Genomic DNA, 27,005 nt, shown 5'->3' with positions numbered 1-27,005 from the left:
GGACCATCATCAATAGCTGAATCAATTGAAATAGTGAAACCTGATGTTGAAAAAGTTATTAAAAAGACATTAAACGAAATGAAAACTTTAAACTTTTATATGGGAGTGAAAATGAATATGAAAAGACAAGATGAAGAACAAACTCCTTATATGAGAACAGATCTTCATGTTATAACATCTTTTCAAGATTTTTTGAATAGTGGGGTTTATGAAGAACTATCAAAACAAGAGGAGGATGTTGATAATACAGAAGTAGGAAGTGGATTCAATTTTAAAAAAATCATCTTTTTAGATATACACATTCTAAAATCAAACCCTCTTAAAGCTTCTTCTTATATTGAATTACCAAAAGAAATAAAACTAAAGAAGGCAGTTGTTAATATTAAGAACAATGAAAATAAATGTTTTCTCTGGTCTGTTCTTGCTCACTTTCATCCACCAAAATGTAATTCAGAAAGAGTAAAACAATATATGAAATATGAGAATACCTTGGACATTAAAAATTTTAAATTCCCAATGCCACTAACAGATATTCCTAAATTTGAGAAAAAGAATAATCTTTCTATTAATGTATATGGATTAACGGATACAAACAAAGTTCAAATATTAAAAATTTCAAACAACTATAAAAATGAAGAAACACATTGATCTTTTATATTTTAGTGTTGGAAATAATTCACATGACACATACATAAATAATTTATCAAGATTAATCTCTTCTCAGGTATTCAGAGCAGCAAACAAAATATCTCCTTGTAAGCGATGTCTTAATTCATTTCATACAAAAAAAACGATTGGAACAGCATTCAAAATATTGTAGTAATCATAAATCAGCTGTAATTACAATGCCGAAACCTGGTGAAAAGATTTCTTTTGAAGATTATAATAAATCTATCATGCACCCATTTGTGATATACGCTGATTTTGAATGTATTCTTAAAAAGATAAATACTGCTTCTCCTAATCCAAAAGAATCAGAAACAAATAAATATCAAAAACATATTCCTTGTGGTTTCTGTTATTATATCAAATCATCTGTTGGAGAAAAGTATAACAAACTTGAACATTATAGTGGAAAAAAACGCTTCACAAGAGTTTGTAAAACGATGAGAAAAGGATTGTATAAGACTCACTAAATTAATGAAAAACAAATGAACCGATGAAATTAACCAAAGAAGAAAAATTAGAATTTAGAAAGAACAATGTCTGTCATATTTGTGAGGGGGAAATTAAGGAGTCTAAAGTTAGGGATCATTGTCATCTTACTGGTAAATATAGAGGTACCGCTCATTCCTGTTGTAATCTTAATTATAAATTACCTTCTTTTATTCCAGTCTTTCTTCACAACAGCACCAACTATGATACACATCTATTTATAAATGAACTTTCAAAAACACCAGGGAATATTTCTGCCATAACAAACACAAGTCAAAACTATATTTCATTTACAAAAATGATATTCACAAAACCTTTAACTCGTATTAGGTTTCTAGATTCTTACAAGTTTATGGGAACACCACTAGCCTACCTCGCATCAAATCTAAGCTCCACAGACTCTTTTCCAAATCTTAATTCATTCTTTCCAAAAGATGAAATTCTCACTAAAGAGGAAATTCAGATTAAAGAGAGAATTCAAAGTAAAGAGGAAATTCTAATTAATGAAGAAATTCTAACTGAAGATGAAATTCTCATTATAAAGAAAATTCGAACAATGAATGAAATTCTAACTAAAGAGGAAATTCAGATTAAAGATGAAATTCTGATTAAAGAAGGAATTCTCACGAGAGAGGAAATTCAAACAAGGAATGAAATTCAAAGTAAATAGAAAATTCTTACAAGTAAGGGAATTTATCCTTATGATTATATGGATTCATTTATGAGATTTAAAGAAACACAACTTCCTTCAAAAGAAAGATAAGTGATAACCTTTATGAAGAAGAGATAAGTGATAAGGAATATAAACACGCACAAGAAATACGGAAAATATTTAAGATAAAGAACCTTGGAGAATATCATGATTTATATCTAAAAACAGATGTTTTATTGTTAGCTGATGTGTTTGAAGCTTTTAGATCACTCTGTCATAATAAAAATTGTTATGGATTAGATCCTGCCCACTATTTCACAGCTCCTGGTTTAGCTTGGAGTGCAATGTTGAAAATGACAAAACAAGATATAGATTTAATCAGTGATGTTGATATGCTTTTGATGATTGAGAAGTCCAAGAGAGGTGGAATATCACAAGTATGTTCAAAAAGATATGCTAAAGCAAATAATAAATATCTTCCAAATTATGATAGTGAAAAAGATAGTAATTATTTGATGTATTTTGATGCTAATAATTTGTATGGATGGCCAATGTTTCAATCTCTGCCTTATGCTAAATTAGAGTGGGTGGAAGAAAAGGATTATGAAAAGGCTTTGATGAATATTGTTATTTCTTCTCAAGAGGAATTGAATGATGAAGAAGAAGGTTATTATTTTGAAGTTGATTTGAGGTACCCGAGTGATCTTCATAATAAGCATAAAGACCTTCCCTTTGCATGTGAGAAAGAAACCCCAAAGAAAGAATGGTTCAGTGATTATCATAAAAGTTTTAGTATTAAAGGCAAATCAACAGAAAAGTTATTAACAACATTGTATGATAAAGAGGGATATGTTTTGCATCAGAGAAGCTTAAAACAGTTTTTGAGAGAAGGATTTAGAGTAGCTAAAATTCATAGAGTTTTAAAATTTAAACAAAGTCCTTGGGTGAAAAAGTATATTCAATTCAATACAGATATGAGAGCAAATACAAAAGTAAAATTTGAAAGGGACCTTTATAAATTCATGAATAATGCTGTATTTGGAAAGACTATGGAAAATGTTAGAAACAGTCAAAACATTAGATTCGCAACATTTTGGAAAGAAGCTTTGAGATTGATAAATAAACCAAGTTTTGAGAGAGAGGAGGTTTTTTTCACACAACTTTTCTGCAATTCATATGAAAAAGGAAAGTATTGTAATGGATAAACCAATTTATATTGGAACAGCAGTTCTTGATTTATCAAAGATATTGATGTATGATTATTTGTATAATGACTTAAAGATTATGGTGAAAATGTTTCATTGTTGTATATGGACACTGATAGTTTTATCCTCGATATAAAAACTGATGATGTTTATAAAGATATGAAGAAAAATATTGGAGTATATGATACAAGTAATTTCAGCAAGAAGAGTGAGTTATTTTCCAAAAAGAATGAAAAGGTTATTGGTAAGTTTAAGGATGAGTTGGGTGGAAAAGTAATGAGTGAGTTTATTGGATTGAGAGCAAAGGCATATGCTTATAAGTATGGTGATCAGATTGATAAGAGGTTAAAGGGAATAAAGAAATATGTAATGAAGAAATCAATAACTTTTAGAAATTATTATAATTGTTTGATGAATAAGAAAGAAGAATATAGGAAAATGAATACAATAAGAAGTTATAAACATAACATATATAGTGAAGAAGTAAATAAAAAGGCATTAGGAGCCTATGGTGATAAGAGATTTATTTTAGATAATGGAATAGATTGTGTTCCATATGGATATTGTATGATAGAGTGAATAGAATAGATTGTATTTTAAAGATGGGAAGATGGGTTAGGGTTTTTTCAGGGCTACCGCCACGTTTTTTCGCAATCTATAAATGGTCAAACCAAGTATTAATCAAACTAAAGAGTGGAGAAAATCTCAGTCTTGGTATATAAATGGAAAACATAATGAATGTGAAAAATATCAAATAAGTCTTATTGAAAAAATCACTAAAACAAAGGTAAATAAAACAAATAAGCGAATCAATTTAAAAACTAGTAAGTTAGAGGATGTAAAGAAAAAAAATGAAGATCCTTGAATGGACTGAAAACTTTGATGGTTATCAATTGAAGAATGAAAAAAAAAATTATTATAATCTCAAAATGATATGTGGCTCAGGAGGTGGTCAAACAAGAGCATTAAGAGAAGTTTATCATTTCGTAATGGCACAAAAGGGGTATCTTAAAAAATACAATGATTCAAATGTTTTGTTTTTCAATATTTTAGATGGGGATTATTGTGCAAAGAAAGTTAAACTATTGAAGGAATTTGAGAATGAACAAATCTTTATAGGTTCAATGAGTGAGCAAAACAATATGCATTGGTTATTTGAAAAAGAGTGTTCCTGGGCTTACATGTTTCAGATATTTCTTTAGAATCACCTTTAACAAATCAATGGGAACGGTTCTCATTGGATTTGTATTTTTAATCGTCAAGACAAATCTTATTTTGATAGTTTTGGTCTTCCACCACCTGATGAAGTCATAAAATTCTTACAGTAAGGTGTTTATCAAACATTTCAAGTCCAAGAATTAAATTCCAAGTGATGTGGTCAATTATGTCTATATGTGTTATTTCAACTCAACAAAAATAAAAAAAATTATGACATTATTTTTAATCTAATATAAATGACTTGTGTTGGTAAAGATGTTTCTATCTTTGGAGTATCCCAATAAGTGGATATTGATTTATCAAATTATTACACAAAGGCACAGGCTGAACGATATAAATATAATATAACCAAAAATATTAATTTAAAAAATTCTTATAAATTAAAAAATTATCCAAGCCCGACTGACTTGAATGACTTGGTGAGATTAAGCGATTTATCACAATATATATCCTTAAATAAAACGGCCGTGTATTCCAAAGATACAGAAGTGTTGATTTGATCTCCAGGTCATACAAAATTCACAGTTCAAATTAAGATATTTTTTTTTAAAAGAAGGGCGTATCGTTTGTATGAGAATAGAACAATGGGGGTATGATATGAATGATTTAGGGTATAATTGGTCATTTAAAATTGACCTAAAAGACCTGGAACAATTAAATCAGTCTGGTAAGGAAGAATATTATCCACTTGGTATGGAGAATTAGATTTGTGGAGCCACGATTAGTAAACAACAAATAAAATAATTTAATAAGGGTAAATATAAAAATGGTTTTGCCCTAGTTTCTATCATGAAACCAGAAAAACAGGTTTATATATAATAAGTAAGGAAATACAAAATGATTTAACGATGGGAAGATGGGGAGGTGTTTCGTGCCATAATATTATTCTAACATATATTTCTCAGACATAAATGACAGCAAGAAGGCTTCAAGAAAATTATCATTTCTGTGTCCAAGCATACCTTCAAGAAAAGGGTATTCTGTATTTTAATAAATCTGTTCAACAACATAAGAATGAGGTATTTTCAATAAAAGATTGGCATTATGCTGATGTTGATAAACCGACAACTTTAGATTGAATTAGAATGTTAAATAATGAAAAAGTTATAAAGTTAAGAAAAGGTAAGGCTCTTTTAGAAATTCAAAAGAAATTTTATTGGTTTCCTATTGTAAAAAAAAAAATATTTTGGATACAGGAATAACAAGAAATCCTAATGAATATATGTATGATATTCTATGGGGTGTAAGTGATTCTAGGATAGTAAGGGATGAGGAAGGAGTTAAAGAAGAGAGGGAAGAGGAGGAAAAGGAGAAGAGACAGAAGGAGGAAAGAGAGAAGAAAGAGAAGGAGGAGAAGGTAAAGAGAGAAGAGAGAGAAGAGAGAGAAGAGAGAAAAGAGAGAGAAGAGAGAGGGAGGAGAGGGAGGAAAGAGAGAGAATGAATAAATATCAAAATACGGAAACCAGTGAGATTTTAAAAAGATTGCTGGTATTACAGAAAATAACAACCCAATGAGGAGGAAAACAAAGAATTGACAAGTCGATTTGCAATACTTTCGACAAGACTATTGACATCAACAAGATATTCATTTTAATTCAAGTTTTTCATTTTTTTTTTCTTAAATAAATGGAGGAGAGAGTGAAGACATTTCTCAGGATTCTTTATGTTTTAAAAATTAAGATTCAAATGTGCATGCTGGAAACTAAAAAGGTTTTTCACTCTGCAGGAATTTTTCTCATAAATAAATGAGTTATTGTCTCAAATGTAAAAAGAAAACTAATACAAAAAATATTTCATATATTAAAAGTAAAAATAACAGGGTTATACAAAAAGGTATATGTTCGGTGTGTAGTTCAAAAAAAAATCTCCAAACACAAACTCGGAGGAGATATACAAAAGTTTTTTTTATCAGGAAGTAAATTTACAACTACTTGAATTTCAGGGGAATTACATCTACCAGGGTATTCTTTCTGTGGTCCAGGCACAAACTTGGTTAAAAGAGTAGATGAGGCAGACAATCCTAAATAATGGAGTAAACTCATCAATCTAGTTGATGAAGTGTGCATGAGACACGATATTGATTATGGGAATCCCACAACTTTGGAAGAAAAGCATGAAGCCGATAGAGAAATGTTGTATAATTTGTCTCTGATTCAAAATACAACCTTGAGAGAAAAAGTTGATCGGTTCATCGTTAAGATGATCAGTGCTAAATTGAAACTTTAACTTTGTAAATTCAAAAAACTTATAGGCTCTAATGATGTCATTTAGACTGAAGAGCAATAAGCTGATGAATTACATTAACCAATATTCACAAAGTTTCGAAGAAGGAAGGTTTATTCCAAGGAAGTTGATTATATCTGGTCTGCTGATTTGATTGAACTCAATAATTATAAGGGGTACAAGTTTGCTTTAACCGTTATTGATTTGAGGAGTAGATACGCATGGGTTGTCCCTTTAAAAAACAAAACAGGTATTACTCTTATGTTAGCCTTTCAACAGATATTTAATAAAAGTAAGAGAAAACCTAAAAAATTGTGGACTGATGAGGGTCGAGAGTTTTGTAATATGACATTTATTAATTAAAAAAAAATAACAGTATTACATTATACAGTACCTTTAATGAAGGGAAGGCCATTGTTGTTGAACGTTTTAATCGCACCTTAAAACAGAGACTATATTAAAAAATACACAGAACTCGGTTCAGAACAATGGTCATCTTTTATTCAGGATATTGTGGATCAGTATAATGACACGATTCACACGTCAACGAATATGAAACCATAACAAACATTTACAAAATTAAAATATCAAAAAGAGATTAATATCAGAAATCATAAGTTCAAAGTTGGTGATATCGTAAGAATATTTTGGTGGAAATCTCATTTTGAAAAAGGTTATATTAAACGATGGACGAACGGACTTTTAAAAATTGTTTATGTAATAGATACGGTTCCTTGGACTTATAAGATATATGATTTAGAAGGGGAACAGATTTTAGGTTCATTTTATTCACAGGAATTACAAAAGACAAAACTAAGCAGATAATACCCATGGGAGCAATGAGTTGGTCCTTCTCTCCCTCCTACTATACACCATTGTGAACACTCGAGGTCCAAGTCCGAGGTGTATAACAGTAAATAATGTGTGTGAAGGGGGACGTTCTTCGATCTGTGAACCCCAAACACAGAATCCTCAACTGAATAGTCAAGGCTTAACATTTGTTTGTTGGTGTGTGTGTGTGTGTGTGTGTGTGTGTGTGTGTGTGTGTGTGTGTGTGTGTGCAATGGGAGAAATGGGTTGGCATTTCACTCCCTCCTACTATACACCGTTGTGGACACTCGAGGGCCAAGTCCGAGGTGTATAACAGTATATAATGTGTGTGAAGGGGGACGTTCTTAGATCTGTGAACCCCAAACACAGAATCTTCAACTGAATAGTCAAGGCTTAACTTTTGTTTGGTGGTTGTGTGTGTGTGTGTGTGTGTGTGTGTGTGTGTGTGTGTGTGTGTGTGTGTGTGTGTGTGTGTGTGTGTGTGTGTGTGTGTGTGTGTGTGTGTGTGTGTGTGTATGTGTGTGTGTATGTGTGTGTGTGTGTGTGTGTGTGTGTGTGTGTGTGTGTGTGTGTGTGTGTGTGTGTGTGTGTGTGTGTGTGTGTGTGTGTGTGTCCCAACCTTCACATTCAAAATCTTAACCCAAACCCTCACATTCAAAATCTCAACTGCAGCCCCCCAACCCTCGCCCAACACAATGTCTTTTTCAAAATGAGATTTCCACCTATATATTTTTTCGTTTTTTTTCTCTTCTTCCAATTCTGTCTTTTCAGGCTTTCAGGTTTAATGATGTCGAAAGGGGGAGTAAGCCTGCACTTTCTTCCCAGAACTAACAATATATATATATATATATATATATATATATATATATATATATATATATATATATATTTATATATATATATATATATATATATATATATATATATATATATATATATATATATATTTATGTTTTTTTCTCTTCTTCCAATTCTGTCTTTTAAGGCTTTCAGGTTTGGTGACGGAGAAAGGGGGAGTAAGAACTTTCTTGATAGGTTTTGATCCGAAAGAGTGGTCGCATTTCAAGTCTCCAAAATAAACCCAACTTTTCAAATCTCCAAGGTATAACCACATTCCTGTTGAGTTTCCAAGATACGTATCACATTGTGAGTTATCAAGCCAGAACCCATATTTCAAGTCTCCAAATATATAACCATCTGTCCAAGACTCCAAGGTGGAATCACAATTTCCAGAAATATTGTGGGTTTCGGTGATAGATCTCACATAGTATAACTGTGGATAATCAAGGAAAACTCCATTTTTCCAATTTTTATGGGTTTCAGTGATAGATCTCACATAGTATACCTGTGGATCATCAAAGAATTCTCCATTTTTCCAATTTTTATGGGTTTCAGTGATAGATCTCACATAGTATAACTGTGGATCATCAAGGAAATCTCCATTTATCCAATTTTGATGGGTTTCAGTGATAGATCTCACATAGTATACCTGTGGATCATCAAAGAACTCTCCATTTTTCCAATTTTTATGGGTTTCAGTGATAGATCTCATAGTATAACTGTGGATTGTGGTGAATTGAAGGTCGTGACGTGTGATCACATGTCGCACAGCTCGAGCACGGAATAGATAAAGCCAAGATTCCGCGGTCGGGGGGATTGTCCCAGGGGCATTGTCATTTACGGCGGCGGTTCACTTGGTGCTCGTTGAATGGTGAGAATTGAGTATATTGGACTCCATGCTTATACTGATTTATTTTATGGTGATTAGTTCCACGTATATACATTACTGCTTATGTACTCCTTGCTGCACCTGTATTCCCTGATGTGCCCGTAGAAGCGGCTTCAATCAAATGGAATAAAGCCTACACTCTGAAGGTTCTTCTCTCACTTTCATTTCAATTTATTCCATTTGGTTTTCTCGGCTCTCTCAACCAACGATGGACAAGATCTACAAACCAGAGAGGTTCGACGCAGACCCAAATGCGACTGACTTGGAAATGAAATGGTCGCATTGGTTCCGTTCCTTCTCACACTATCTGACCATCATCGAAGAGGGAGCCGACAAATTGGCCGCCCTTGTGAATCATGTCTCGCCCAGTGTATACAGGCTCTTCTCGGAGTGCGACACCTACGATGCAGCGATCGACGTGCTGCAGGCGCTCTACGTGAAGCACAAGAACGAGGTGTACATACGACATCTTCTCAACACACGCAAGCAAGCAGCCGGGGAGACCATCGATCAGTTCCTGCAAGCTCTGAGACAGCTGGGAAAAGACGGCAGCTTCCGGGCCGTAACCGCCGAGGAACACCGAGATGAAGCGACCCGAGAGGCATTCATCCAAGGGCTCAGGTCAGCCCACATATGGCAACGCTTACTGGAGAAAGCGCAACCCACTCTTGAAAAGGTAGTCGACCAGGCTCGAGCGATGGATATGGCTCAGCAGCAATCTGAGTCATTTGGGACACCGATGCTGCTAATGAACGCCGCTACGGTGGAAACTCAAGGAACCCCACAGGGCACCCCTGACAGAGAGGATGGAGAAAAACCCGAGGAGTCGGATACCCAGACCTCGTCAAACTCCTCAGCAACTACTTTGGTTGGTAAATGCTTCTTTTGTGGGTACAAAAGACACCTCCGCCACAAATGCCCGCCAGAGATGCCACATGCATGAATTGTGACAAGAAAGGGCATTATGCCAGGGTATGTAAATCTACTCTAAGGAGAAATAAACCCACTTCTGCGGCTCTCTACTCACAAAAGAAACTAACTGCAGCCTCACCGGGGAATCTATCCAAGGCTATCATCAACGTACGAATTAACGGGCATATGGCTGAAGCTCTGATTGATACCGGTAGCTCTGAGAGTTTCGTCAACAGCTCGCTAGTGAAGGGGAGGAAATGGAAGATCCACCCGACAGATAATACGGTATGCATGGCCGCCACATCACTACAGTCCCGCGTACGAGGGTACTGCAATGTTGAATTGGACGTAAAAGGGTACACGCATCGGGATGTAAGGGTACTGGTGCTTCGTGATTTATGCGCAGACGTAATTCTGGGTCATAATGTCCTCAAGCAGCACACGAGCGTCGAAATACCCTTTGGAGGAAGCAAACCTCGTCTAATTTTAAATGCTTTGACCACTGCAGAGGTAACGTCCCCCCAGCTGTTTGCTAACTTGTCGCCAGTCTGTAAACCGATAGCGATCAAATCGCGGCGATATACCACTGCTGATATGAACTTCATCGCTTCAGAGACCAAGCGATTACTGGAAGAAGGAATTATAGAACCGAGTGATTCGCCATGGCGCGCACAGGTGTTGGTCACCGCCAATCAGAACCATAAGAAACGAATGGTTGTCGATTACTCCCAAACAGTCAATCGTTTCACCCAACTCGATGCCTACCCTTTGCCGCGCATAGACGAGATGGTTGAACGCGTGGCCAATTATAAGATATTGAGCACCATCGATTTGCGAAGCGCCCATCATCAAATTCCCATCCAAGAGGAAGACAAACCATACACCGCATTCCAGGCAGGTAGACGCCTCTACCAATTCAGGAGGATTCCGTTCGGAGTCACGAATGGAGTAGCTTGCTTCCAACGAGTTATGGACGACATCATCTCAGATGAAAACCTCAAAGACACTTTTGTTTACGTGGACAATGTCACAGTGTGCGGTAAGGATCAGGGGGAACATGATAGGAATCTGGACAGATTCTTGAGCATTGCTAGAAAATATAATCTGACCCTCAACTACGAGAAATGCATATTCTCGGCAAGGTCAATTGACCTTCTCGGCTACACAATAGCCGACGGCACGATTAAGCCTGATCCTGAACAATTGCGCCCACTTCGTGAGCTACCCCCACCTCAGGACCTGCAGACAATGCGCCGGGTGATAGGCATGTTCGCTTACTACGCGAGATGGATCTCCCAATACTCCGAGAAAATACATCCCCTCGTGCATTGCAAAAACTTCCCACCAGATGCCGCTGTTGTAAAAGCTTTCCACAGCCTCAAAGATGATATCAGTAATTCCGTGGTATTATCAATCGATAGCTCGGTGCCCTTCGTGGTGGAAACAGATGCTTCTGATCACGCGATAGCTGCGACGCTTAATCAGTCTGGGCGACCCGTCGCGTTCTTCTCGAGAACTCTCTCTGGAAGCGAGCAGAGACACTCAGCAATAGAGAAGGAAGCGTACGCTATTGTCGAAGCCCTACGTAAATGGAGACACTAGTTACTGGGAAACCATTTCACGCTCGTCACGGACCAGCGATCCGTTGCATTCTTGTTTGATGGGAAAAATAACGGGAAAATTAAGAATGAAAAAATTGAGATGGCGGATAGACCTAGCCTGCTATAGTTACGACATTGTTTACCGGCCCGGGAGGGAAAACCCTGCTGCAGATACCTTCTCTCGGGTCTACTGTTCGGCGACAATCAGTCAGGCTTTGCAAGACCTACATGTGTCTCTTTGCCACCCAGGGGTAACCAGAATGGCACATTTCGTGCGCAGACAAAACCTTCCCTATTTTATCGAAGATATTAAACAAATGAATGCTTCATGCCCTGTTTGTGCTGAACTAAAACCCAGATTCTATGGCGCGGCTTCTGGCAGATTGATCAAGGCCACTTCTCCCTTCGAGAGACTAAATATTGACTTCAAAGGGCCCCTGCCGACCGAGACAGACAACAGATACATATTCACTGTTGTTGATGAATATTCAAGGTTCCCTTTCGCATTTCCGTGCTCGGATATGACCTTGGGCACTGTCGTGAAATGTCTCTCTGACCTCTTCGCTATGTTTGGGAAACCTTCGTACATACATTCAGACAGAGGGCCGTGTTTCATGTCGGCCAGGCTAAAACAGTTCCTATTAGAGCACGGCATAGCAACTAGTCGAACGACGGGTTACAACCCACAGGGTAATGGGCAGGTGGAACGGTATAACGGAATCATATGGAAAGCCATAACTCTGGCATTGAAATCAAGAGGACTGGGCCCCGAGCGGTGGGAGGTTACCCTTCTCAACGCTCTGAATTCCATACGCTCTTTGCTCTGCACGTCCACCAATGCAACTCCTCACGAACGAATGTTTACTCACCAGCGACGTTATGTTGACGGCCAATCGGTGCCCAACTGGCTAACCCATCCCGGAACAGTGTTCATGAAACACCCGGTACGACAAAGCAAGTATGAACCCATGGTGGAGGGGGTCGAACTCATCGATACTAATCCAGAGTATGCTCATGTCAGACTCCCGGATGGCAGGGAGACCACTGTGTCGATTCGCCATTTGGCTCCCTCAGGTACTCCTCCCGCAGGTACACCACCATCTGGCACTCCTCCCTCTGACATCCCCTCCCCAGGTGCTCCCCCCCCCCCCAGGAACTCCACCTGGGAACGGTGGCGACGGAGCTGCCGCGTTCCACCCGAGAGCGATCGAGGAGTCATCCCCGGCACGAGTCGAGGCTCACCAAGAGAATCGGAAGCCTCCCTCAAGTGAAACCGCCATTTACTCCCGGAGATGTCGACGGATAATACCGCCTCGCCGACTCAATCTGTAAAGGGGATTATCGGCATCCTCGATGCTCATGCTCCTATATGCTCATTACATCATATATCGATGCTCATTACCATGCTCCTACAACTCAAAATAATCCTCACTGCTTGGCATGTATGCTTCTGTAGTTTAAATAGTTCGCGTTGCTTGAAATGGATACTCCTATAGCGCTGAAGCAATCATGGTGCGTTAGTTGGGCCTCTAGTTACATTTTAAAGACGGGGAGAATGTGGTGAATTGAAGGTCGTGACGTGTGATCACATGTCGCACGGCTCGAGCACGGAATAGATAAAGCCAAGATTCCGCGGTCGGGGGGATTGTCCCAGGGGCATTGTCATTTACGGCGGCGGTTCACTTGGTGCTCGTTGAATGGTGAGAATTGAGAGTATATCGGACTCCGTGCTTATACTGATTTATTTTGCGGTGATTAGTTGCACGTGTATACATTACTGCTTATGTACTCCTTGCTGCACCTGTATTCCCTGATGTGCCCGTAGAAGCGGCTTCAATCAAATGGAATAAAGCCTACACTCTGAAGGTTCTTCTCTCGCTTTCATTACATGGATCATCAAGGAAATCTCCATTTTTCCAATTTTTATGGGTTTCAGTGATAGATCTCACATAGTATAACTGTGGATCATCAAGGAAATCTCCATTTTTCCAATATTTATTGGTTTCAGTGACAGATCTCAGATAGTATAACTGTGGATCATCAAGGAAATCTCCATTTTTTCCAATTTTTATGGGTTTCAGTGATAGATATCACATAGTATAACTGTGGATCATCAGGGAAAACTCCATTTTCCAATTTTTATGGGTTTCAGTGATAGATCTCACATAGTATAACTGTGGATCATCAAGGAAAACTCCATTTTTAAAAATGTCAGAAATTTGTGAGTCTCCAAGGTAAAACTTGTATTCTGGCTCAACAATTTATAACTTGTTCAGGGGGTATTGTCTTGATAACTCACAATGAGTACTGTTGTTGCAAAACTCTTTTTCAGGATTTTGCTGGTCTGCAAGGTATAACTCTTTGGTTGGGTCATCAAGGACGAACTCATTCTGCAGGTCTTAGTCGCTCATAAGGTCTTCAACCAAGCCAACAATTTCGCCCTAAGTTGTGGCTAAAGCCGTATTTTCATTTTGCATTTCATATACAATTTCCTGTGAGAGAAAATAATAATGTATCAATGAAGTGATTTAATTATTCAATGAGTATGATTCAATCAAACTTTGAAAATAGTAAAATAAAATCTTACCTCAACAGATAAGAGGTTTGAATCCAGTTCATCAACTTGAAGGTTTGGTTCCATACAAGTAGTGGAGCTCAAAGGAACCCCAAAGTCATCCCACTCAAGGCCTAGCTCGTTCTGTGGGTCTTGGTCCCTCACAAGGTCTTCAACCAAGCCAACAATTTCGCCCCAAGTTGTGGCAAAATCGGTATTTTCAGATACAATTTCCTGTGAGAGAAAATAATAATGTATTATTTCAGTTATTTAATTATCAAATGAGTCAATGCTTCAATCAAACTTTGAAAATAGGCAAATAAAATCTTACCTCAACAGATAAGAGGTTTGAATCCAATTCACCAACTTGAAGGTTTAGTTCCATACAAGTCATCGATCTCCAGGCAAGCACACAGCACACCATTGCCAGCAAAAAAAAAAAAGTTTAAAATGGAGCCTGGGCTTGAGGCTTTTATAGGGAAAGTCTGGTGGGTGTGGTTTCCTTTGGAAATTCCCCGGACAAGTCCAGGCAAGCCTTCGTTGGGAAATTTTTCAAAACCATAACATTCCAGAATTTTCTTGTGATTTCTTTGTGAGTCAGAGATGAACTGGAAATGACGTAAGAGTAGGCGGGGCTTAGCAAAAGTGGGCGGGGCTTAGAAAAAGTGGGCGTGGTTTATGGAAATACCTCATGAAAATTGGGCGGGGCTTAATGAGGAGTGGGCGGGGCTTAGGAAAGTGGGCGTGGTTTATAAAAAAATCATAAATGTTGGCGGGGCTTATGAAACGTTGGCGTGGCTTAACAAAAATAACCTGTGGCTCAGGAGGTGGTCAAACATGAGCATTAAGAGAAGTTTATCATTTCGTCATGGCACAAAAGGCGTATGTTAAAAAATATAAAGATTCAAATGTTTTGTTTTTAAATATTTTCGATGGGGATTATTGTGCAAAGAAAATTAAACTATTGAAGGAATTTGAGAATGAAATGTCTTTATAGGTTCAATGAGTGAGCTTAACAATATGCATTGGTTATTTGAAAAAGTGTTCCTGGGCTTACATGTTTCAGATATTTCTTTAGAATCACCTTTAACAAATCACATTACTCCTTTATTACTTGAACAAATCTTTATCTTATTGCATTGGTTATTTGAAAAAAGTGTCCCGAGGTTAAAAGGGGATACAAATAAATATACCTTGGGATAAAAAGGGGGTTTACTTTTTAGGGGGAAAAAAATGAATCACTGAAAATCCCCCATTCATTTACATGGGGAAAAGTGAGCCAGAATCAGTATATTCACCCTACACACACACACACACACACACACACACACACACACACACACACACACACACACACACACACACACACACACACACACACACACACACACACATATATATATATATATATATATATATATATATTGTTATGATTTTGGAAAACTTACCCCAGTGGGAGAGCAAGCATGGACAAGTACTGTAGGTAACCCGATGATCAGCTATTTAATGAATCTTTGTAAAGATAATCCTTCGTCCCTTGTCAAAGGGCTGTTTGGGGGGGGGGGGGGAATGCGTTGGTTTGGCTGTATTTTTCCAGTGTAATGTCTCCCCCCTCCCCATCTGTTACTTCCAATTGTTCTTCCTTCACACCATCGTTCTGTTCAATTCCTCTTTTACTTTCAATCATCCTTCCTTTAATCCCATTTCAACAGTCCACCAATAATCTCCCTTCCATGTACCATCCTTTCAACAGTTCCTCCTTCACTCCATCGGTCTTACATTCAATTCCATGGCCGTTCGATCATCCCTCAGTCCGGCGGAATGCCTTTCCGTTTTCCCTCCATCCGCGCATTCCTTAATGGCCCGTCGGGTGCTCCCACATTGATGTTCGTATCACATCTCACGTGGATTTTCGTGGCACTTGGTGCTTGTCACGCCACACCTCGCAGGCCACTTCTCGCAGGCGTGGTAGAGTGCAAAACAATGAGACTGCGTGTTTTCCGCACGAAGGAGGAGGCTGCAGGCTCTCGTTGAGGCTTTGGATGCGTATAGGGTGGGGTGTGGGTTTCATTGACAGTTCCTTCAGAATGGCGTGGCAATTCCACAAGTGACGTCATGCACAATTTCCACACATGCCCCTGCTCACAGCGGATGTGGACCAATGGGAGGGGAGAAGGCTTGTGGGAGGAGAGAAGAGAGCTGAGGTGAAGAAGCAAAAAAAAGAAGCAGAGGGACAGGCTCAGGTGAGTAGGGACAAAAATAGGTCGAAAAGCAGAAAGGCAGAGAAAGTAGAAAGGCTGATAGAAGTAAAAGGCAGAAAGCAGAAGAGGCAGAAGCGGAGGGACAGAGGAGGGTGAGTCGCACATCTTGCTTGCATATCTGGGATACCAGAGAGGACTCACCTACTGGGTCTGTGCACCTCAGGGACGTGGCTGCATGTCCCCATCACATCACATCACTACTGCCTATCTTCCCCATCCATTTTCCTTTGCATTCTCTTATATATTTGGGTGAAGTGAGGGAGAAAGCAAATGGCTATTTTTCATTTTCTCCATACATTACGTTTATTTTATTTTCAAGTCCTTCTTGATTTATTCTTCTTCCCTGAGTGAATGACGGCCAATGCTTTTGTTTTAGTGAGATTGAAGAAGAATACATGCTATGGTTAAATCTGCTATTATGTACGTTTTTGCTTTTTTGCTTCTCAATACGTGCTTTTAAATGATTGATTGCTTGTGTGTTTGTAATAAAGAATTGTTTGTTGCAATTTCCAATCTGTCTCAGTTGTCTTTTCCTTTATTTGTCTGACAGTGCACAAGTGTAGTTAGAGAGGAAGTTGTACCACAATAATTTGCTTTGTTAGCCAGTGCACACTCACTGTCATGCTTGTCAGAAATCCAAGTGTGTGCTGAAGGCACATGACACCAATTAACCAGCTATCCACAGGTAAGGTATCATGCGGAGTAGTGTAACGCTGCCAGGTTTGTCCGTGCCAATTGGCATTCGTGGTTGCGTAGCAATCCGCCGGCACATGGAGTTATCTGTGCCCAGTGGCTTGAGGACTGGGCATTCGGGAGGGACCCAAGTACTCACCATTGTGGCAGGCCTCGAACGCGGATCCGCAACAATATAAAGAAGAAAATTTGTTTGCTTGTTTGTTTGTTTGTTCGTTTATGCATTCACACCCTCCTTAAACCAATGCAACCAAACTTTGCATGGCCACTTCTCCCATCCCAAGGAAGGTCGATGGCTCTGTTTGGATAAAAAATAAAATTGAAAAATAAAAAAATAAATTAAAACCAGATTATTGGCATTCAGGCCTCGATCGGATCTTGTGCTAATACACTGCCTGGGGGTTGTCCCCTCCCCCCCCCCCCCACGCAAGCAACTGAGTAATATGTATTGTGAAGTTGATATGTTGAGGTTGTATATCGTGATTTGTTGAGAACACAAATTTAATTACTATAGTATATACATGTGTGTCTGTTATAAAAAAAATCCTTTACACAGGTTTATTATACACCTCCATGTTCAGGTGTCGAGTGAGTATTTTCCTTTACACTGCCGCAATCTCGTAATATGTATTGTGATGATCATATTTTAAGGTCATATTATGTATGCAAGTTAATAACGGAAACTGTGTATTACGTTGATACGTTTCTTCCCCACCTCTAATCCTCCCAGTCTCAGCACCATCAGTTTGTTGCTTTTATAACTTTAATGTCCCATGTCACAAAGATAGGCATGGTAAGGTGCCCGCCGGAGCATTTCTGGAACTTCTAAGGGAACGCTTCTGTTAATAATCAAATTCAAATTCATTCATCATTGCTTCTAATGTACATGGTGGTCTAATCTCTAATTTCTTCAAGCACTGATTTGTTTGTTCTTCTTACCTTCCATGGGATTTTTAGCCGCGTCGCGTTGTGAGCGCTGGCTCTAAGAAAGCTCCGCGTTGTTGTTGTTGTTGTTGTTGTTGTTGTTGTTGTTGTTGTTGTTGTTCTGCTTCTGGTGAAGACAAAACCTTTATGACGCGGCTGTTGTTAACATTCGTCTCCAACACTACATTTCACAACTGTCAGTATTCTCCCTTTCTTTTTTTTAAACTGCCCATTACACACATCCATACATTGCAACTGGAAATACAAGAGCATTCACCACCTTCCATTCACCACCTGACACCACGGTTTGTGTCGTCATATTTTGTCTTTCCAGATTTTTGTCATTCGTGACATTGCTGTTCTCTCCAACGCTAACTGTCGATTAATTTCTCCTCTCCATTCTCCACTCACTTCAATCTTAGAACCCAGCAAGACATAACTTTCCACCATTTCCACATCATTGTCTCCCAATCTGAGGACGTCCATCTTCTCAGGAGATAAGATTTTATTGTTTTTTTAAGGTTTAAATAAAGACCAGCCTTTTCACTTTCCTTCTTCACTGGCTGCAGCAGTTTCACTAATACCTCTTTACTTTCTGCCAACAGTGATATCATCAACATACCTTAAGTAGTTGATACATCTTCCTCAAATCCTAGCTTCAGCCTCTCTGCCATCCAAGTTTGATTTCCCCATGATGTTCTCACTATACAGATTGAAAGAAATAAAAGGAGAAAATGCACCCCTTTTAGACCCCTTTTCCAATTCCAAACCATTCTGTCGCTCCATATTCTGTTCTTACTGTGGCTTATGGTGAAGTGTACATGCCTCTTCTCAGACATAGCAAGTGCTCCGACGTCCCATTTTCTCTCAATGTAACCCACATCAATTCATGATCCACCCAAATGAAAGCTTTCCACTAATCAATAAAACAGAGATACACTTTCCTTTGACATTCCCTTGCACTTTCCTTGATCCACCTCAGATTTGTGATTTTTATCTCAACCTCATCCTTTTATGAAACCTGCTCGCTCAATGAGAATTTCTCACTTGATGCAGTCTTATATTCTGTGTTTAATGATGTCTAGTAATTTCTTGCTGCTATGTGAAATAAAAACAATGGTTTATTGAACACTAGCTGAAGTACCTGATGTTTCCCGGTGAAATTAAATTCATTATATATTATTAAATATTTAATGCATGACAAATTGGGGAATGATGGCCTTATGGTTTTGTTCGAATTACCAATCTTCGGCGTTACAAAATGCACTTTGACTTATATTGAAATGCTTCACCTTCCAAGGATGCTCAACATGCTGTCCTGAACGCTGCTTGTCTTGCATGATGATACACAACCTGAGCCTGTGTCTGCTCTGTAGTCTCAGCTGACCTGAACGCTGCTTGTCTTGCACGGTGATCCTCAAGCCAAGCCTGTGTCTGCTCTGTAGTCTCAGCTGATCTGGAGGCTGCCTGCCTTGCATGTTGATACTCAACCCAAGCCTGTGTCTGCTCTGTAGACTTACCTGACCTGGAGGCTTCTTGTCTTGCATGTTGATCCTCAACACAAGCCTGTGTCTGCTCTGTCGTCTCAGCTGACCTGGAGGGTGCTTATCTTGCATGTTGATTCTCAAGCCGAGCCTGTGTCTGCTATCTCGTCTCAGCTGACCTGGAGGCTGCTTATCTTGAAAAATTGATCCTCAAGCCTGTGTCTGCTCTGCAGTCTCAGCTGACTGAGAGGCTGCTTGTCTTGCACGTTGATCCTCAGGCCGAGCCTTTGTCTGCTCTTCAGTCTCAAGTGAATTGAAGACTGCCATTATTTTTGCATCTGATTTGATTCTGTCCATCAGGGGTCATTTTAGTGGCATGTGCCAGTATTTATAATGCAATAATTTTGGTTGAGATATTTCTTAACTCTTTGATCCCTTTCAGGCCATGAGAGTAAATAAAATATAAGAATGCAAGTGTCTACAAAACTGATGGTAAAACAGAAAATGTCAAACTTTGGACACATCATGCATGTAGAAAATGAAAATTTGGAGAAATTAACCATGCTGAGTATGGTTGATGAAACAAAGAAGAGGCAGACCTTGTGTGCACTGGATGGATGGGGTAAATGCTGCAACCAGACTGTCTCTGCCAGAGCTTCGGGAAGCTGTACAGTATGGGGATATTTTGAAAAATCTGATTATGAATGTTGCCAGAAGTCAGACAGGACTTCATGGAACTAGAATTGTGGATTTCACAACAGCAACTAGAAAGAGCAATCAGAGATTGCAGATCCTTGAAAGAACTTGTTCTGTGTGGTGTATTTTGTGTGGCATTTGTGTACTGCTGTGTTACGTCATTAATAATAGACATAATTAGAACTGCCACTTAATAACTGCTGGAAGTGATGACTGGGTAACAACACATCCCGCTTTGATGCAACCCCGCTTTGATTGGACACCTGACCATGACCAATGACGTTTTTCATTGTTATTCAATTAAATTCAGAATGTGAATAAAATAAATTCCAATCAAATGCAAGACCAATTAGGTACAGTCTTTCATTGGAGTCATCAGAAGGAACTCAAACAAGCAAATATCAGAGGCATCAGAAGGAACCCGAACAAGCAAAAAGCAAAGATGAAGTTATCAGGAGGAATCTGGATAGGATTCACATTTTAGCTGTTACTCCTCTACCCTCAAACCCATCCAGGCACAGCCAAGTGAGACTTATTCAAAAAAAATAAAATAAAAACAACCCAGATCGAAATAATTAAATAATTATGCCTGCCAGACCATGTATCCGATAAAGTTGAAATTTAAAACGTTTATTCCACATCACTACAAGATCATAATTTTGAAGTTTCATGTCGATTGATTAAGCAGTTCCAGATAAAACATTATTTAATATTTTTTTTCAATCCAATATTTCTGCCAAACAATATCACCTATCAATTATTCCTTAACAAACATCCAAGGTTTTTGGAACATTTGTGTGAAGAAGGTCACCCATTCTGGAGGTTTTTTCATTATTATAGGTTTTAGTGTAAATCCAATATGGCTGCCGAACCATATGACCTTTGATGTCACATGTGTGAACCTTTTGTTCCTCATGGTGGTCATACTTGTAAAGTTTTGCTTTGATCTGTTTAGCCACTTCAGAGAAGATTTTTGAAGGTTTCTATTTTCAAAAACAATATGGCTGCCGAATCATCTGACCAGTGACATCATCAAAAATTTTTTTCTGTGAAACATTTTATTCCTAGATGACCCTTAAAATTTTTCGTACTGATCAGATGTAGTGTTCTACATATGCAATTATGACATCACAATGAAGGCACCTATGACATCATAAAAAAAAATCTCCCCATGAGGAGTGCTTGCTGTGTGGCAAGTTTCAATTTTTTCCATGGTGCGGTTTCAGATACAGAGGTCCAAAGTTTTTCCATTTTTCCAACATGGCTGCCACACCACGTGAACTATGATGTCACAATTATCACCAAGTCATTCTGCATCAGTCGTCACACCGATGGTGAAAATTTCCTCTCAATTGGACAAGCCGTTGTGGAGAAAACTACTAAAGTTCTGTGCAGACAAAAACAAACAAACAAACAGACAGACCGACCGACAAACAACCAGAACCAAAAGCAATACCCTCTCGTTTGGCGAGAGTAATAACAACAAAATTAACGAAAACATAACATGGTAGAGCGCATACTCCACTAGGCTGAATAGTTTATGTTTTGTATCCCACTGATAGGTCGGATCTGGATCTGGAGCTGAAACAATATCAAATCGTCTTGTTGTCACCTACCCAACTCATCCACCACATTTCGTTGTAATCCGTTCACAACTTCTTGAGATATCATGCTCTATATGCATTTGGCCTTATCTATGAATGATGAAGAATCAGTTAAAAAAAAAATTTTCGTATCTGGTTCCGGGTTCGGATCTTCACCAAAATCTAATACATTTGTCCTTGTTGCACATCCAATCTGTCCACTCAGTGTTGTCTGAATCCATCCATTACTTTTTTAGATGTCTGGCTTACAGACAGACAGACAAATAGACAAACAAATAAACAGAGGTGAAAACATAACCTTCGTCCACCTTCGAACATTAACAAATTTTGATGAATTATGCTTGAATTTTTATGCTATATTTAGTTTGTGTCATGTGTACATCAAAAGTTGGAAATGTTTCAAAGTTGCACAATGACTTCATGAACATCCTGTATTGATTGTATTGTGGTGCTCTGCCAGAAGGCAGGTTCAATACGGCCCTCTGCCCAAACAGTTGCTTGGCTTTGCAGCATAATTTGTTGTTTGGGCATGGTGTCGGAGATCGCTCACCACTCTTCGTGAATGACACCATATGATCTTTAACGTCCACCAACGAATTCTGGCAGACAGGACGCCGGTTTAACATCTATCCGAGGGACGACACACTCACACATCGATGAATCACCCTTCCTGTGAAGCACCGACAGGAATGACAATTGATACCTGGGACGACATTAGAATGCAGACTCACTCGATAGCTCACAGGCAAGTGCAAATACCTTTTGGCTAACGTGACAACAACATTAACAATGCAATAAGCTATCCCAAGGACATTACATCGTTACTGACTTACAGAGATGTGACAGAAGTAAATAGACATCATAAATTTATTAATTTCATCTGTATAAGGCAGTTTTACTCAGTGACTTGTACTCATATTCGACTATTTATTTGCAGAAACGAGTTATTGGGTCTTGTGCGACAATTAATTATACCTCGATCCCAGGGAGCACACAAACTTTCCGATTTTCAAAGAGGACGAATTGTTGGCCATTGGGAACGTGGAGTCAGCCAGCATCGGATAGTTGACCGTAGAAAGCGGAATGCCAAGTTTCTGAGCTGAGTGATTGTGCAATTCACCAGCGAAGGCAAAGAATCCACAGCTTCCTGTTCTGGTTGATCTGGGCCCACAGAAAGATATGTTCGAGCTATCAAGTGGTCCACTGAGAAAACTCCCCATTGCAAGACAGCAGATGTTGCAGAGGAGGTCCAATTTAGCTCAATAACTGCCATGTGGTACCTTCATCAACTGGGCTACTATGGAAGAGCAGCGAGGAGAAAACCTCTTCTTTGATCAGCCAATTCAAAGGAGAAAGAAATGGGCTGACAAGATGGCCTTGGAGTTTTGGCAAACTGCAATTTTTTCAGATGAGTCTCAATTTACTCAGTTTTCTGAAAGAGGACATGTTTGGGTCTGGAGACTTCCCAATCAAGAGTTTTCTTTGAACCGATTGCAGCCAACTCTTAAACACGGTTGTTTTTCAGTGTTGGTGTAGGGAGCAATCTGGAGCATTGATCGGTCAGAACCTGTGGAGTGTGTTGGCAACATCAACACAACGATATACATTTCTATCCTTCAGGATGGACTTCTCCTTGTCTTCTCCACAGGTCAGATGGTCAAAAACAACACTGTATTCATGGGCGATGGAGCTTCATGCCACACTGCAAAAAAATACCAAAGAATGGCAGGACAGAAATGGGATCAAGTGACTTCCATGGCCAAGTTAGTCTCCTGACATGAATCCCATTGAACATTTCTGGGCCATATTGGATCGAGCTGTGCAGAAAAAGTCCATTAAACCAACATCATGGGCAGCATTGCTAAACCTTTTGCATGAAGCCTGGTCAGAAATCCCACGAGAAAATTTCAGAACTCGTTTGTTCTATGTCTGAAAGATTAAAAGCATTGAAATCTGCAAATGGCAAATCTCCAAATACTCCTGTATTTATTAAAATGGATCAAACATACTTCAAATGTTCAATAATTATTATTATTTTTTAATCATGGTGTCTTTCCTTCTGTTATGTCTCTGTATATATTGAAAAATCAATGATGGACTGTTTTGCTTACCTCGTTCATAAAACTCTTTGAATTCCCCACGTAGGCTACATATCCGAATTCCAATGTACTAGTGCTGTGTTGACAATGGTTATTGAGCCGTAAAAAGCAAGATGGACGTTTTGACATTCGAGAATAGGAACAGCTCGACGAGCTGTTGGTGCAGGTTCTGCCGAAGCTTCCAAGTTAACCATCCATAAGATCGAGGAGGCTGACAGATGCATAGCTCGGAGGTGATGCACTTGACTTGGAGCCGTCTAATGCCGATTTGATTCCCTACTCGACTATAAACAGCCTCCCTCATGATTAGCGGGTACGACGTTTCACATCGATCGGATGCATTGCTCTCCTTCGGATGCAAGTTAAGCTGGGTGTCTTGTCTGCTACGTCTCATTAAATGGTGCGTGTTCAACGTCACATGATGTGTTTAAGTGAGGAGTCAGTTGGTAAATTAAAGAGTGTACGCACCTCGTCTCCAGTACGCTAGCCCGAATCCCTGCGCTGAATGTGCCTCTAACGGTCAAGTATTTCATCCTCCAGGAGGTGCTCGGCGGACATGGCCTTTATGACCGGAGAGGGAAAGTTGCTGCGCTAAACCGTCTACCTGCAATAATTGGTCGCTAGAGGTGCCCAACACGGTGTGAGGCACGAACGAGAGAGAGAGACAGAGACAGAGACAGAGACAGAGACAGAGACAGAGAGAATCGAATCGAGGATTCCCAGCTCGTTCACGTGAAACGCGCCAACGACTCTCGGGAACGAACATATGCGATGCTGTTTCGCGGTCCGTTTCACGATCATGAACAGGTGAGCGTGGGAACCCGGTCACTGCTGGAACCCGCCCTTTTATCCTGGTTTGCCATTTTCAATTGCAGCAGTCTTGTGCGATTCGTAACCGAAACACGAGCCAATGAGTATTCACACTGGGAACACGCACACAAGTGAACATTGGCTCGGATCCGATGCGGCAAATGAATGATGCTCTCAACGAGTTCGTGTTATAAGAAACGGCAGCACCGTTATCAATTCGGTTTTCATCCTTATTAGGCAAAACAATTACTTCGTGGAAAAATTAATGACCTGGAAGGATGCGATGAGGTTTCATTATTTATTTATTTATTTAATTTTGAGAGGGGGGGGGTAGTGATCCGGTGGGTCCCAGGTCGAGCCTTACTTGTGTGCTTCCGTGTGTAGCTTGATTGCAGAGCTCATGCCGGGCCCATGCCGTTCTCATGAATCTCCAAACGTTCCCAGAGCCAATTACGGAGCGATCTCTTGCGGAAATTGGACCAGGGGTTAAGCAGAGTATGCCGTTACAACATGCATGTCTGCGTGCCGGCCAATCGCCATCAAGCCTGGCGTACGATGCTGCGCAATGACCTTTCAATGGGGGAGAGGCACCAACTTGCCCCGCGCTTTAGTATTCCAAGAATGCCAGTCCATTATTCCGACATTGAAGTCGCACATATTAACACAATCGTTGCTACATTTTTCAGTGGAACTGTTTTGTAAAAAAATAAATAAATGATAAGACAGACGAAGAACATTGTGCTCACCTCTACAAGCTGTTCAGCCTGGGTTCGAATCCTGACCCAGCTATAAACTGTCATCCCGGTGTTTCACAGAAAGGGTAATTCATCAATGTGTGTGCCGCCGTCCCGAGGATGGACATTAAACCAGATCTCCCGTCTGCCGGAATTAGTCGTTGGTAGATGTTAAAGATCCCTTGGTGACCTTCTTGAAGAGTATGTGAGCTCTCACCGACATCCTGAACAAATCCCAAATTCCTACCGTGACTTCCTGTGCAAGAGTTGTGACCAATCCAGGATTGTAATTGTAGCCAAGAAATGGCTTCAACAAAACCGACGCTCTGTACAGGGCATGATAAATCGATGATGATAAATAGCATTCAACTATGCAAAGCTTTGCTGGGGTACATAGATTGCTGTATATCTGGGAACCAACACTCACTCACTCACTCACTCACTCAGAAATGGGTGCGGCTCAGGGAAAATGAACAATGCCTGAGCACAGCGCTTCTCAAATCTTTTTGTCTATAGGTGACCCCTTTCAACATTTTCAGGAATATTCATGTTGGACTAAAAATACATTTATAGAATTTTTCAAAATTTACAACGCCATTTCATTGTTGCGTGAAACTGCAGGAATTGTGTGTGACGTCATTTTTAATCACATTTAAATGTATGACATAGACTGCAGTGGATTTTCTTGAACAATGACATAATGCACATTTATGGTATAAATCACACACACACACACACACACACACACACACACACACACACACACACACACACACACACACACACACACACACACACACACACACACACTCATGTGCAGATTTTGGCTGCTGGTTGCATCATTGGGTAAGGATGCAGTTATGACACTGATGCAGTGCCCCTATTACCACTACAATGATACTCATTTCGTCGACCTCCAAAATATGAAATGCTGAATCAACCCCACCTGATGTTAATTCAGCATCCAGCAGGGCTCAGACTCAGGACCCAATCCCACCCACTCAGATCCCAAGCCAGCCAGCCCAACCACTAAGCCAACGCCAGGCTTTGGTCAAAGGGAAAAGGTAAAGATATGAAACATTGCATTCAATGTGGTCTCAGTTCAACTGTTTAACAACATCTGACATGAGGCATTGATATGTCCACCAAGTGATGCGAAAATGTTGCTGCTTATACATTATTTAGAATGGCTCCAAATAAATATGAAGAATCAATTACAGGTCATGCAATTGCATATAGTTGCAGGTTCAGTTATATTGCATTCGCGTTGCTGCTCAGGGAGTGAAATTTAACAATGGTAAGAGATATAGATCATATAGACTCCAGGATGTTTCAACACACGACTTACCCCCACCACCACCCCGCACCCTTTAGCTGTTGGTTCTCCACCTTTGCTTTCACCAAGGAGTTATGCGGTTTTAATAGTGAGTCATAAATGTGACATCTTAGACATGCATGAACTATGACATAAATGAGCTTCAAAAAAAGTAATGACAGAAAAAAAATCCTCAACAGGTAGCACAATGAAGTCAGGAAAGAAAAGGCGATGATAACGCACATAAAAAGGGCAAATGTTTGAAAAGAAAAAGGAAATTATGAGGAGGGAGTTGGGCTGCCCTG

At 39.4% G+C, this 27,005-nt stretch overlaps 1 protein-coding gene across 5 annotated transcripts in view; it reads right to left on the bottom strand.

Annotated features, from left to right (window-relative positions):
* Positions 1-19,851, bottom strand: part of LOC147034590 (uncharacterized) — a 170,480-nt gene extending 150,629 nt beyond the window's left edge. For 4 of the 5 annotated variants that reach the window (XR_015059352.1, XR_015059357.1, XR_015059356.1 and 1 more), the window contains exon 1: positions 17,974-19,851. Coding sequence is in view for 1 of the 5 variants with exons in the window: in XM_085885745.1 (XP_085741871.1) it covers positions 17,974-17,980 (7 nt within the window). In the remaining 4 variants the exon portion in view is untranslated. Of the gene's footprint in view, positions 1-13,825; positions 14,019-14,113; positions 14,315-17,973 lie in introns of all 5 variants that reach the window. The other variant, XR_015059350.1, reaches the window with a different exon arrangement.
* Positions 19,852-27,005: the final 7,154 nt, after the last annotated feature.

This window comes from Eptatretus burgeri, chromosome 1 (genome assembly GCF_056783735.1).
Source record: "Eptatretus burgeri isolate ZD-2024b chromosome 1, Ebu_testis_v1, whole genome shotgun sequence".
In the NCBI taxonomy this organism is placed as follows: domain Eukaryota; kingdom Metazoa; phylum Chordata; class Myxini; order Myxiniformes; family Myxinidae; genus Eptatretus; species Eptatretus burgeri.
The sequence above is the reverse complement of the archived record's forward strand: the minus strand, read 5'-3'. Positions and strand labels throughout refer to the sequence as shown.